This window comes from Gavialis gangeticus, unplaced genomic scaffold (genome assembly GCF_001723915.1).
Source record: "Gavialis gangeticus isolate Ggan-Ray unplaced genomic scaffold, GavGan_comp1, whole genome shotgun sequence".
Taxonomy (NCBI): Eukaryota; Metazoa; Chordata; order Crocodylia; family Gavialidae; genus Gavialis; species Gavialis gangeticus.
The window spans coordinates 71963949-71977703 of NW_017729031.1; the positions used below are offsets into that span (position 1 = coordinate 71963949).

At 43.2% G+C, this 13755-nt stretch overlaps 1 protein-coding gene across 1 annotated transcript in view; it reads left to right on the top strand.

Annotated features, from left to right (window-relative positions):
• Positions 1-13: 13 nt before the first annotated feature.
• Positions 14-13755, top strand: part of PMS1 (PMS1 homolog 1, mismatch repair system component) — an 80415-nt gene continuing 66673 nt past the window's right edge. The window contains exons 1-5 of the mRNA XM_019523095.1: positions 14-63; positions 286-399; positions 2269-2425; positions 9673-9855; positions 13094-13196. Coding sequence (XP_019378640.1) covers positions 2294-2425; positions 9673-9855; positions 13094-13196 — 418 coding nt within the window. The 5' untranslated portion in view covers positions 14-63; positions 286-399; positions 2269-2293. The remainder of the gene's footprint in view (positions 64-285; positions 400-2268; positions 2426-9672; positions 9856-13093; positions 13197-13755) is intronic.

Below are 13755 nucleotides of genomic sequence, written 5' to 3' on the forward strand. Positions count from 1 at the left end.
CCCGGGCTGGTGGCGCTGGGAGGCGCCGCCGTGGGCCCAGCTGGCGCGGCCGCTCCGGAGCAGGTAACGTGGGCTGGTGGCGCCTGGCGGCGTGTCCCCTGGCCCGGCCCGGCCCGGCCCGGCCCCCGGGACTCGCTTTGCAGCCGGGCAGGGCACGTGCGGAGCACTCGTCTCCTCTTCTCTGGTGTCGCGTTGGGGTCTCGGCCTGCTTGAGGTGTCCCGCTCCTGCGGCAGGCAGCGCTCGCCTCTGGGCCCCGCCGCTCACAGCTCTGCTTTGGCCCTTAGGAGACAAACGCGTGTCGCAGCGCCCGGCCTTGCTCGGGTCCTGCCCGGCTCCCACCTTTAAGGCATCATCCCCTTCCTCCAGCTGGGATCTGTGGGTCTCACCGTACTAAGCAGGTGAGTGATGAAAAGAGAGAGGTGGGCACCCTCTTGGCACCCGTTTTGCATTTGATTGGGAGGTTTCATGAGCACAGGGAAAACTTAAAAATTATTATTTTTTAATTCATTTTTATTATTTTCTGAAGCCACCAGCTGCTTATTTGAACCCAGGCGCCAGTGTGAGCAGTGTCTGGGGAGCCACAGTGGGGCTGCACTGAGCCATCAGCGTTGGCAGGAGACGCTGGCTGAAATAAAAAGACAGCAGTTTCCTCTGCCTTCTTTCTTTCTTTCTGTCTTTTTTTCCAAAGGAGTGTGAAACTGGTAATGCACATCAGAATACGTGACAGGTTTGAAAATGTTGGGCCCACATCACAGCTGAAATAATATGGTGCAATGCCATTGAAGTCACTAGAATTGTGCTAGGCAACCCAGCAGTAAATTTTACTGTGTGTATTCCTTAAATACCCAGCACCATTCAACCTGGATGTCTTGAAGGGATAAAAGACATCACGTCTCTTAATTAACACCAGAGACAAAATATGATCTACAGGAGAGGAGAGCACAGGTCTTAATTCTGCCCTTCAGCCAACAATTTGATCAACTGCAGAGGCCTAGGCCTAGCAGATGGGTACATCTTGCAGCTGAAGCTACCTGGTTTTAGCTGTATTTCTGTAGATGGTAGGGTGGTACTTTAGAAACTGGTTCAGAGAATCATGAGGTTTGTAGGCAAGAACCTATTTTGTGTCATGCCAACAGGCTTTAGAGGTATGGGCCTTCCAGCAAACATACTTGCAGTTTTTACCTTTGGTTTGAATAAAGTGGGTTGTTATGCCACCTACTTGATGAATAATCCGTTTTGTAACACCCTCTGCTATCTCTGAGAAAGGTATGGTTCGTTCATTGTTTGCAAAGCCCAGTTCTGTTGAGTTGCATTGATTTAAGCTGTTGCAGACCAAGTGCCTGGAGACTCTTGCAGGGGTTGAGCCTCCCCCCTCCACTCCAAACTTTGCAGGGCTTTACTGGGTGTTGAGAAAGCTCAGCAGCTTTGTGGTGGGAACCAGCAGTGTACAGAAATGATCATGTGCACTGTTGGTTTATGTTCTAGCAAATTTTTTTGCATGGATTCATAGTGGCTAGGTCAGCTAGCCTGGAAAAAAAAAGGAAAATAGAGCCTGGGACAAGACAATGAGAGATTTTCTTCTGTCATGAGGAACAGTTGTCTTGAGGCACACTAGGGGCATCTCATGAAGAGTTGATCTTGTATAGGGCAGGTTTTTATTTAAGATACCTCCTTTATGTGTGTAATAGTAGCAAGTAGATTGCAAAGCATTTGAGCCAAGAGGTCAGTATCATTAAGTCCATTTCACAGTTGGGGAAATTGAAGCACCTTGCTAGTTTTGGCACCATATAAATGCTTCATAATGGCTAGTTGCCTTCAATTAACTACCTTACCATTTAACTATAAAGATAAATTGGCTGAGCAGGAACACTGTGCCATGGCTACCCATATTGCTTATGGTACTCAAGATAGCCAGGGTATCTCTACATAGCACCAAAATGTGAACATGCTGTAGAGATGACTATTTGAACCATTTACAGACCATTTTAACTTTTATTGCCCATTTTAACTCAGTGATGGGTTCCTCTGAAAGGGCGGTGATATAAGGAGAAGAGGAGCAGTAGCAGTGTAGTAACATTAAATAGATTCCGATGCCTGTTGAAATCAGTATGTTAGACGTACATAGCTAAGGGCAGTATTTGTTCTAGGGTTCTGAATGGGGTCTCACTGTTCATACATGATGATTGCAGGGCCAGGACTCCATGCTGTAGAAATTTCATCCTTTGTACTATGCTCTTTAACCTCTTCTATTCCATGTCTCTCTCTAGCTGCCCTGACTCTAAAAGGTCAGGGATGAAGCAGTTGTCAGCCGAAACTGTCCGTCTCCTTTCAAGTTCTCAGGTGATTACATCAGTTGTCAGTGTAGTGAAAGAGCTGATAGAAAATTCTTTGGATGCGAATGCTACAAGTATTGATGTTAAACTGGTAAGTTTTTTTTTTAATACCAAGTTCAACCTAAGGTAGAAAATTAGATGCAATATAATATGTTGGAATAATTCCTGGATTGTTGTGTTTCATAAGTTTAGTCTTGGTCAATATGTGTCATAGATATAATACATATACTACAATATAATTAATTAAAAGTCAAATTCTGCCCTTGGTCACATCCATGTACCCCAGTTAAAGTCACTCATAGTTATATCTGGCTATAACTGAGATAACAGTTTGAGCCAAGTGTGTTCCTAATGAATTCTTGTATGCTTGCTTTATCACGTCATTCTTTATTAGTCTTGTTTTAAGAGATATTGGGCCGTTTTAACTTAGTGGTTCTCAACTGCGTTGTTGTGAAACTCTTCTAGGGGTGTCACTGCCATGGCCACATCTAAGTAAAACTATTCCATGCACCTTTGTTTCCAGAAGGGGCTTTTAGAGCTGAACTGGTCCAGATCCACATGTCCCTTCTGGAAACAGGTGCACAGGGCAATTCCACCTGGCTGTCATGCTGTAGCAGCCTGGAGGTAATATAGGTATGAGTAATTTTTGTTGTTGTTCCAATGTTGGATAAAACAAATATCTAAACCTTTGGTATTTTTCACAGAATGAAATTCTTGTCCTCTCAGCTCTGGTGAAAGCAAATATCAGATATAAAGTAGACATTTGAGCACTAAGTTTAGATCAATTCTGTCTTTTAATACAATTCCAGTAAGCAAATAGATACTCCAACCCCCCCATACTCATAAAACCAATATAAAGATGTGCTTTTTCCTGCAAAAACCTTTCATTTAATAACTTTAATGCTTTTTCACATTTTCCGTGGTAAAGTAGCAGAAACTTTTTTAGAATGGTGGTTCTTAACTGTGCTGCTACCAGATTCAGAAAAGTTATGGAGGGTACCTTGAGTCTAAAACCATTGTTCTAGTGTGGAATTCTCATTTTAGTTCTGACATTTGGGCCAGACCATGCAAACACCTAAACCTCAATCTGAGACATGTGATGATCTGGTGAACTCCTGTGCTCACTTACCAGCCCCACTGAAGTCAGTGAAATTTTGGAGAGTGGCCATATTTCATGTGTGCAATATGCAATCTGGACATGCGGCTGAAAATAAGAAGCATGAGCTATGTTGTTGGCCATGTCAGAGACTATACCTCAAGCTTATGTTGACTAGGAAATTTAACTGTCTTTTTAATAGATTTCATATATGTTTAGGGTCACAACGGACCTTAGTAGATCATTGAGTCTGACCCCCTGCCCCGGGCAGGAAAGATCATTGGGGTTGGGTAACCCCAGCCAGGTACTAATCCAGTCTCCTCTTGAAGACCTCCAAGGTAGGGGAGAGCACCGCCTCCCCTGGAAGCCCATTCCAGATTCTGGTAACTCTTACCATAAAGAAGTTCTTCCTGATGTCTAACCTAAATCTGCTCTCTGTCAGTTTGTGGCCATTGTTTCTAGTAACTCCAAAGGGTGCCCTTGTAAACAGAGCATCTCCTATTCCTTGCTCTCCCCACCTGACAAATTTGTAGATGGCCACTAGATCCCCTCTCAAACTTCTCTTGCGGAGGCTGAAGAGATCCAGGTTTCTCAATCTTTCCTTGTAGGGCCTCACCTCCAGGCCCCTAACCATCCGAGTAGCCCTTCTCTGGACCCTCTCAAGATTTTCCACATCCCTCTTGAAGTACAGCGCCCAAAACTGAACACGGTACTCTAGCTGCGGCCTTACCAATGCAGCATAGAGGGAAATATTACCTCCCTAGACCTGTTCGTGTTGCACCTGCTAACACATGATAGAGTACGGTTAACTTTACTGATCACTTTGTCACATTGGCAGCTTATATTCATCTTGGAGTCAGCTATGACTCCGAGATCCCTTTCTGCTGCTGTGCTGCTTAGGAAGTCATCTCTCAGTCTGTATGCGTGTTGGCGATTCCTTCTCCCAAGCTGCAGTACCTTGAAATTATCTTTGTTAAACTGCATCCTATTCTGATCTGCCCACTTTTCCAACCTGTCCAATAATCATAAAAATAATCAGAATTATAAACATTTGTAAAAATTATCAGAATTCCTAGTCAACGTGATGTATGACCCCTCTTTTACTAAGTATTTTTAATTAGGCATTTTACAGTGGCAGCAAGTTTCTGAAGGGTGCCAATGACTCTGTTAGGTAGGTGAGTCTGAGTCTGATTTGTAGGAAGCTTGCTTATGACTTTTGTTCAATAAGTCATGGTTGTACATTAGCATTCACCACTAACAGTTAACTTATTATTCCCCATGCCTTGTTTTTCGTAGCCAGTGATGATATGGTTTTCAATCTCTGTTCATGATGTTCACCAGTGGCTAAGAATCTAAATGAACTAAAATGGCCAACAACACTTCTGTTTTCTCAGGTGTTGCTCTGCTACCATAGGAACGACAGCTCAGCCCCAATTTGAACAGTTTGCTCTGCAAAACAACTAAAAGTTTCTTCACAGGAAGCATTTTCATTAGCAGTTGGTGGAGATGGCTCAGTTGAATCAGACTGAGAGAATCACTGAGAGAGAATTTGTTGCCTAGTAGTTTTTGGATAGTGTGGTAAAGCATAATGGTCTGTTCTTTGCACAGCCACCCTTAATAATGCAATACAGTAATGCATTTTCATTTTTTTACTTGGATTTTGTGTAATAAGAATACTGTGCATTGAACATTCTTAGAGGTTTTTAAGACCCAGGTAGATAAAGCCTTAGCTGGGATGATGTAGTTGGGGACAGACCTGCTTTGAGCAGGGCGTTGGACTAGACCTCCTGAAGTCCCTTCCAACCTAATTTTCTATGATTCTGTGAACATACTATTTCTATTGGATGGGATTTAAAGAAGAATGACAACATAACTGGGCCCAATACCTACATTAGCATTGAATAGGTTCCAAAGTGCAATACAGATCATGAAATTTAAAATGCAAAACAAAACAAAACAAAAAATCTTGTTTTTTAACCTTTCTCTCCTCCAAAGAAAATCAGAGGCCAGATTCCTTATTCAGTGGAGTAATTCTTACATATTGCTAGGGATATACCTAAATTTCAATTTTGCAGAAACCACAAAATCTGGGGTTGCCTGTGAAATCTGTGAATAAAAAACCTTAATAAAAATATTTTTTATGAAGTCTTCCCCACTGCCCCTCCTCCCTGTCAGAGCCTCTCCACCAATCAGTGCTGAGAGGCAGGGCCACTGCAAAATGACAGTGAAATGGGCTCTTTGTGCCAGGACAGAGCTGCAAAAAAGGCTTTGTCTTGCCACGACTTAAGTTAGGTCCCTACTTTATTGCCCTCTCTTCCAAAGGAAATTAATGAATCAGTCTTGTTGTCCTTGTTTATAGAAGAGATTGTGTTTGTTTCAATGAGACTATTTGGTGTTAGTGAGGAAGTCCAGTGTCAAAAGGACTGGATACCTCAGATGAGGGATACAATTAAACTCTTAATTACTGCAAATTTAGATAATTTTGGTTTTTTCCCCAAAGCTCTGACTTTGGAGTTCCATCTGAGTGAATAATAACATTTTCCTGAAATATTTTGCCTCGTTAGCAGGTGAAAGTCCTGTTGGGAAAGGTTTTAGTGGATTATGCTGACTTGGTGGGGTAAGGTCTTTTCACTTCATCTCAATACAAGGGTAAGAATGCCTCTTTGGAGAAGGTCTAGTGTGGATTGAGCTGTACCAGGGCAGGAACCTTTGAAGAAAGCAAGATGGGGAAAGCTTGAGTTGAATATTATCTTATTTTTCTTTAAACCGGATCCCAGAAGTGGTGGGTCTGTCTGTGTTCACTTTGTACTATGATCAGACTTGTTTTTTTAGTGTAGGCTAGAAAAAGCATAGTCTTGCATTCCAATTTTGCATACTCTGATTGTAACCAGATTAGCCTCCTGGTTAGCTATTGCTGTCTTGTTTTAGCAACACTAAAGCATGTGTACATACAATCTCAGCTATCCTCTTGACATGTGCTCCAGGTCACGGTTGAAACATTTCAGTATTTTGGTAAAATTACTGTCATTCCTGGTGTTCTATTTGTGCATAAAAAGAGAGTTTCCATCCACAGAGCTGTCAGTCTGTCACTTTTTGTGATAACACTAAAAAATGAGTTTTTCTTTTTTAGTAATAGTGGAAGTCTGACTTAAAACCACAAAATACAGTAACATCCCTGTTATCCTGCATTCTACTAGCTGAAATACTCCATTAACCAGCACCGCGCTACCGCCTCACTGCTGCTGCCACCACCACCATCTACCACCCTGCGCCGCCACATGCAAGCTGTGTGCAACCACCCTGCACAGCTGCCATCTCCCCACAACACCACCACTGCTGCATGCAAGTCCCCACTTTCCTCCCGTCCCTCCCCCCACTCCAGTATTTTTAGATATCTGGAATTTTTACATAACCAGCCCCCGGCATTCCCCACTTGACAGATAACGGAGATTTTACTGTATGTTCAGTAGAAAACTAATGAAATATTAATTCAGGTAATAGAATACAGAATTGGGACTTGGGACATTTGGATCTTATTTGCAACTCTGATTTCCTGAATTACTTTTGCAAACTGAATCACTGGTAAGTTGAAGCAGAGAGTGGTCTCAGTCTGTAAAGAGGGAGAGTAAAAATTTAACTATCTCTAGAGGTCTAACTTGCTAATGCATGCACAATTGTTTGATGTTTTCTAGTGGAGAAAATACAGAAGAAGTCATCAAAATACATAGAAGTAGGCGCTATCTAATTATAAAGTTTTAACAAGTGTGTTAATGAAAATAGTATAAAAAATTGAATAGCTAGCATCATAGCTGATGTAGGTTGAACATGGGGAATGCTGCTTACTGTTAGGAAGCATGGGATTTCCATAGTTTTATATATAACTAAACAGTAAGCACTGACTTTAAAATTACATGCACCAGTTCATATTAAAAGCGTTCAGGTTGCTACTGTTATGTATCTTTAAAGAACAGAACTTGCTTGTCAGGTGGATCTAGCGAGACAATTGGAACGAACACATTAATGTATATTGGTTTGTTTCCCAAAGACTTAACTGGGAGAGAGCACCAGCATCCTTCATTGTTATAGAAACAGGGAAGTGAGGATGTGGATTTCTATTGTGTGATAATTCATTGCATATTGTCACAAGGCACCTATGTGACCTTGTGCCTAGAAAAGAGTGAAGAGCAGCTGCCAATCACCAGGGCAGCTCAGCTGTGGGTTGCTGGAGTAACCGGGTTGGTCAGGTGAGCAGAAGGGGCAGGGCCGGGCCCTTATAAACAGCCAGGCCGGAGCCTGGCTAGGAGTTCCCTTCTGGCAGCCTGAGGGTAAGAGCTCTGCAGGAGGGCTAAGCTGAGCAGTACAGCCTGAGCACATAGAGGGCTGCATTATGGTGAAGGTAGAGAGAAGCCTGACCGGGAGGTTTTGGCCAGAGAGCCAGGAGGGCCTGGACTTTGTGAGGGCCAGTAGGCTTATGGTTTTGTTACGGCCGGTAGGCTTATGGTTTTGTTACGGCCGGTAGGCTTATGGTTCCGTTGTGTATATATCCGGAGGACCGGGTGAGGCTGTAGGGGTGTGAGGAGGCCTCACGGGAGCTCCCCAGTAGTCTGGGGGTTCCTGGGTGCCCTGTTTGGGCACCGAGCAGCGCCGGGAAGGTGTGGCGGCTTGGCACCACTGTGGTGTGGTGAGTGGGGAGAGACCCCAGCCCGTGAGGGCGGTACTTGGCCCAGTGAGGGCATAGGACCCCGAGAAGGGTCAGGGGCCAGGCACGGCGGCGTGCCACCTGAGCCCCAGCGCCGGTGAAAGCCCGAGATAGGGCTGGCGTGTAGGCTCGGAGAGGGCCACGGGCGCGAGTAGCGCGGGACGGGCTTGGAGAGGGCCACGGGCGCGAATAGCGCGGGACGGGCTTGGAGAGGGCCACGGGCGCGAGTAGCGCGGGACGGGCTCGGAGAGGGCCACGGGCGCGAGTAGCGCGGGACGGGCTCAGAGAGGGCCACGGGCGCGAGTAGCGCAGATAAAGGCCCCAGCGAGGGTAAGAGCACGGGAAGCACGTGGCATAAGAACCCTGAGAAGGGTCAGGGGGCCAGGCATGGCTGTGCGCCACCTGAGCCCCGGGTGTGGTTTGGCACGGGACAGGCCCCAGCAAGGGCAAGAGCGCGAGAGGCGCAGACCCAGGCCCCAGCGAGGGCAAGAGTGCGAGAAGCACATAGCATAGGCCCCAGGGGGGACCAGCCTGCAAGAGTGAAGCCTGGGAGGGCTAGTATTGTAAGATTGGAGACACAAGAACGTCCGGAATAACTGCGAGGCTTGGGGCGTGCTAAAGGGGAGGTAGGAGGCACGCATAGCTCATAAGGCTGGGGTGCTCCAAGTCACCCTGAGATCATAGGAGATCAAAGGCAGCCTCCCATATTAACTATAAAGATCAAAGACGTGGCGGGCGAGAATTAAGAGGGTGCTGGATCTCCTAATTGGCACGGCAGGGGGACCTAGCGGGTTCACGGCCGCTTGTAGGGCCCACGCTGTGACAATATACATTACTTAGCAAACCTGTATCTAACTCAGGGGTTGGGGTCTTAGATGTTTCATACTTCAGACTATCTCTTAAGAGATGATTTCTGAAATCTGTTCCAGCTGGACCTTTGGAATGAGAGAGAAAGTTTGTTCTCTGTAGGTCAATATTAATGGTTCCCTACACTGCCAGTTGTCTATGGGTCTGTCTGGGAACTGCCAGTCCAAGATGTGTTACTAATTTGTACTGATTTTCTTTAATATTTCCACCTCGCCACCATGATGTACCTACATGGGAACAGAAGAAATATGAAACCAGAATCATCTGTCTTTAGCATGTCAGTCATAAAGATTTATTTCAGTTTAGAATTTATGATGTTGTGAGTTAGGAATTTAAATAACTTTTAATGTATTTAAGTATCTAGTACTATTTGTTCAGACCTAGATACTTAAATACATTAAAAGTTATTTAAATTTCTATGAGTTAGAGAGTTAGGCTCATTTAGAACCACAAGAAGAGTATCTATAGATATCCATTTTTGCTTTTTTCTATTTCTGTAGACACTATATAAGGATGTATCCTGCACTTTTTCTGGATGGATATGTCAGAATTTTGCCTTGGTTGGGAACATTAGGACTGGACCCTCAACTAATTCTCTGTCTATGAATAAGCATGGGGTTCAGTAGCCAATTTTGAATTGTATTTTGTGATTGATATTACTGTTATTCTCTTTTAGGAAAATTATGGGTTTGATAAGATAGAAGTGCGAGACAATGGAGATGGAATCAAAGCAGCAGATGTTCCAGTTATGGCAATTAAGCACTATACCTCAAAGATAAGCTGCCCTGAGGATCTTGAACACTTGACAACATATGGCTTCCGTGGGGAAGCCTTAGGATCAGTTTGCTGCATATCTGAGGTGAGAGGTGGATGGTATAATGCATTAGACTTTTTCTGCCAGTAACATCTGCAAAATTTAAATGGAAAGACTTAACATTCTGCCCTCATCTTCTTGGTAATGTGCTTGCTTTTGTTTGTTTTGTTTGTTTTAAACAGCATATTTTGACATTTTGTGTTTTCTGTTCTCTCTTCCTTTATAGTCATGTTGCAGGCCTCGGAAAAATCACTAATCTTGCATTTACTTTAGAGCCACCTGCTGGCTTCTTCTTGGGCCAGTTTGGTAGCTTTTTGGCACTGCAGTTCATTCCCTCAGTTGGAGTTGGCAAGAGATGCCATCCTTGTAGTGTTTCTCTATCCTTTTGGTTCTAAGATATGGATATGTAATGCTTCAAAATTTTTCTCTCATCTCGGCTATCACTGATCTTTCTACTTATGTCAATGAAAAACAGTACCCATTCTGACTGAGATTTAATACCTGATTTAAGCTCAATTTGAACATGCAAGAAGAGGTGGTGGGGCCAGAATTGCAGAACTATTGACCAGTGTAATTACGGTTTTCATTGAAAGGTCTGCCTTCCAACAACAAGGTGTGATCTGCATTTTGAGGTCCTCCTTGACTCCTTGTTGTTTCTTGTACTCAAATGACTACAGCTGCAGAGAAACCCTTTTCCAGCTTTAAGAAGCCAGGAGACTGCACCCTGTCCTGTCAGACTCTGACTTGGCTACACACTAATCCACAAGTTTGACATTGCTCTGTTATCTAGGACTGAAATAGTTGACCATAAAAAAAAAGGTCTGGTTCAAAACACAGCTTTTAATTTTTGTACTTGTGTAAACCATTAAGAGTGCATCATCCCGTTGGTGACCTATGCTTTGAATTTCTTTCTGAATATTAAGTCAAACTCGAGCTTTCCTTCACTTCTTTCAAAGTCCTGCATGGACTAGGCCAAAGCTTCCTACAGGAAGATCATGATAGCTACTGTCCATTGGAAAAGTGGACTCTCAGCTACAGGAATTGTGTTAAAAGGTAGAACTGCATGATCACTCCAACCCAGGTAGCCAACCTTCCCTGCCACACTTGCATTTTCATAGATCTGCTTCTGCATATTGGCTTACGCTTCTATTTGGATCCTAGAGAGAAACAGACCAGCAGACTTTCCCTGTGCCTGAAAGTCTGCAAAGAACTTTTTTTTTTTTTTTCCCCAACTATTCAGTTGGTCTAATAAAAGAGATGACATTAACCCAAGTAACCTTTTCTACATATTTCACAGGCAGCTTCTGTGTGGCATGTGGCAGATCATAGAGGGAGTAGGGTGTACAGTGGCAGATAGGACAGGCAGCAGAAAGCAGAGTAGCAGATTGGACAGGGAGCACAGGGCAGGGAACAGAAAGCAGAACACCAGATTGGGCAGGGAAGGGGATCAGAGTAGCATTCAGGAAGAATATGGGACATCCTTTTTGGCACACTTGCCAAAAAGGTTGCACTAATTCATATACACTAAGCTGAGTTGGGTCCAGAATTTTTGTGGAAGATTCCCAAGGAAAAGTGCTTTAAAAAATATTCCTGTCTCAGTAGACAGTTGTATTCTGTATGGGTGATGCTAAGCCAATGTTTAGTTTGCGGATAAAGCTAGTGGTGCAAGGACAGTAGTAAGTTGCTGGACGAGTCATCCTCAAATGTGCAAACCGAGGTCCCATCTGTTTTGAACATTTAAAATCCCAGTTTATATTTCCTAAGAGGGGGGAGTTGGTTTTAGTGGATTAACTACTTCTGTCAGTAGTTATGTCAGTAACTAATCTTAGTCATTATATTAAATACTTCTGGTGATACTGTTTATACTCTGCTTACATTAATTGCCCCCTGTAGTTTCAATTGATATACTTTACTTCCTGCCTGAATTGGTGTGTCATCTTCCTGTTTGCTCTTAAATAGCTTGTTTTTCTCTGAATGATTTCTCTATAATGTTAATGTGAATCTATAAAGAGCTTGGAGAATTTTTTTTTTTAACTGTCTATAATAGTGCTCAACCCCTGTCTTGCAAGGCAAATCCAGCCTGCTGAGCCATAGTATCTGTCCTGCCAGGCTCCTCACGGGTTGCACATTTTGGCAGTGAGGGATCAATGGGAATTGGCACTGCCACCCTTGCCCTGCTGCCAAATTCCCAAGTCCTGTGCAGCTGGATCAGGAATGAGCCATGTCCTCTTCCTCCTACATGGTCAGATCAGGCCCGGGCCTCCCCTCCACAAGGCCAGATTGGGCCCCATGGTACCTGCCAAATCAGGCCTGCTAGCTGGATCCAGACCACGGATGGACAAGGCACTGCATATCCAGCCTATAGGACAAAAACGTTGAGTACCACTGATCCGTGGTTCTCAACCCATTTATACTTGAGGCACCCCTCACTGGACTCAAGGCACCCTTCTGTAAATTTTTGTGAATTGAGTGGCACCCAACTTACAACACTTATTTATTACAAACCTTACCTCCTTACACAGGGGCTGGGCAGTAGATGTAGGGACTGTCTAGGCAGAGATGAGCCTTAACTTGGCTTGTCTGCTTATGCCCTCATTGTACCATTCAATGGATCTGTTGGTAGCCCAGAGTGCCTGGCACCCTGGTTGAGAATCACTGGTCTCGATGGAAGATGAAAGTTATCATCAGAACTTGAAGCTGATTTATAATTCCAGGTTTATTGAATTGTTGATGTACTCTGATTTTTGTAAGAGAGAGCTTTGAATATCACCCAGACTGCTTATGAAACACACTACCACTGAGCAATAGTGGCTATAGAAGATAAGGTACTGTACTGAACTGTACTGTACTTCTTGATGGAAGCCATTGCATACTGAAATTCCTTATGAAGAAACATTGAAGAAATCTTGTGATTAATATTTTGTGACTTCTCCCATGAAGTAAAGAAATTGGAAAATCTTCTGTTTTGTTGATTAAATAAACTGACTTTGAAAAGTAACTTTAGAAATACTGTATGAAAGGGCTACATACACCTCATGAAGCGGTACTTGTGCCTAAGAGAAAGAAGACATTTTTAATCATGGGGTAGAATAATTGATTAGGGTGAATGTCCATGGAATAAATATAAAAACATTTGACACCACTATATACAGGTTTTCTTATTAGTAACTTGTACATTGAGTTGTAACTTAATGCTGAGAATCATATCAAAGCAGATCTAAAGTCTTTAAACCATTATGGACTTTAGAGATTACTGATTAACTTGAAGTTCTTGTATTTTTAGGTTGCGATCACAACAAAGACCTCTGTAGACGACTTTAGCACTCAGTATATCTTGGATAGCAGTGGGCATGTAACTTCTCAAAAGCCTTCTCATCTTGGTCAAGGTAAGTTATGATTATTGCAGTATTGTTTATTTTGTCTTAAAATAATTTGGTCAGATTTGGACACTTTAACCTCTTCTTTTCCTATTTTAATGCCCATTTTGGCACCCAGAAATTAGTCAACCAGTTATGTATCTCTGCTAAAGAGAAATCAAAGTAAAATGCATGCAGTTAACCTGATTTCAGTTGATTAATTTCAAAAAGCCCCATATCTCTTCTTCCTATGCAAAACCAATGGGGAGTTGAACTTGAAACTTAACTTGGAAAGGTTCTGTCAAGTTCCATGAGCTGAAAAGCATTTTACCCAGCATTTTTATACAGTTTACTACCCTCACTCAAACTTTCGTATGTAAAACATTCAGGCAAGCTCTTTCCTTCCAGAGATGGTGGATAAAATTTTCTAACAAGCGTAAGTAAGCCTGATTCCTAAAAGTCCCATTTTCCAGAAGGGAATTTGGTTACTATGTCTCTTTTGGAAATGGGTCTTAGAATTCAGCTACCTCAAAAAGCCTATACTGCTGACTTGTTGAAGCACTTAAAGATATTTTCTGAGTTGTTCTGT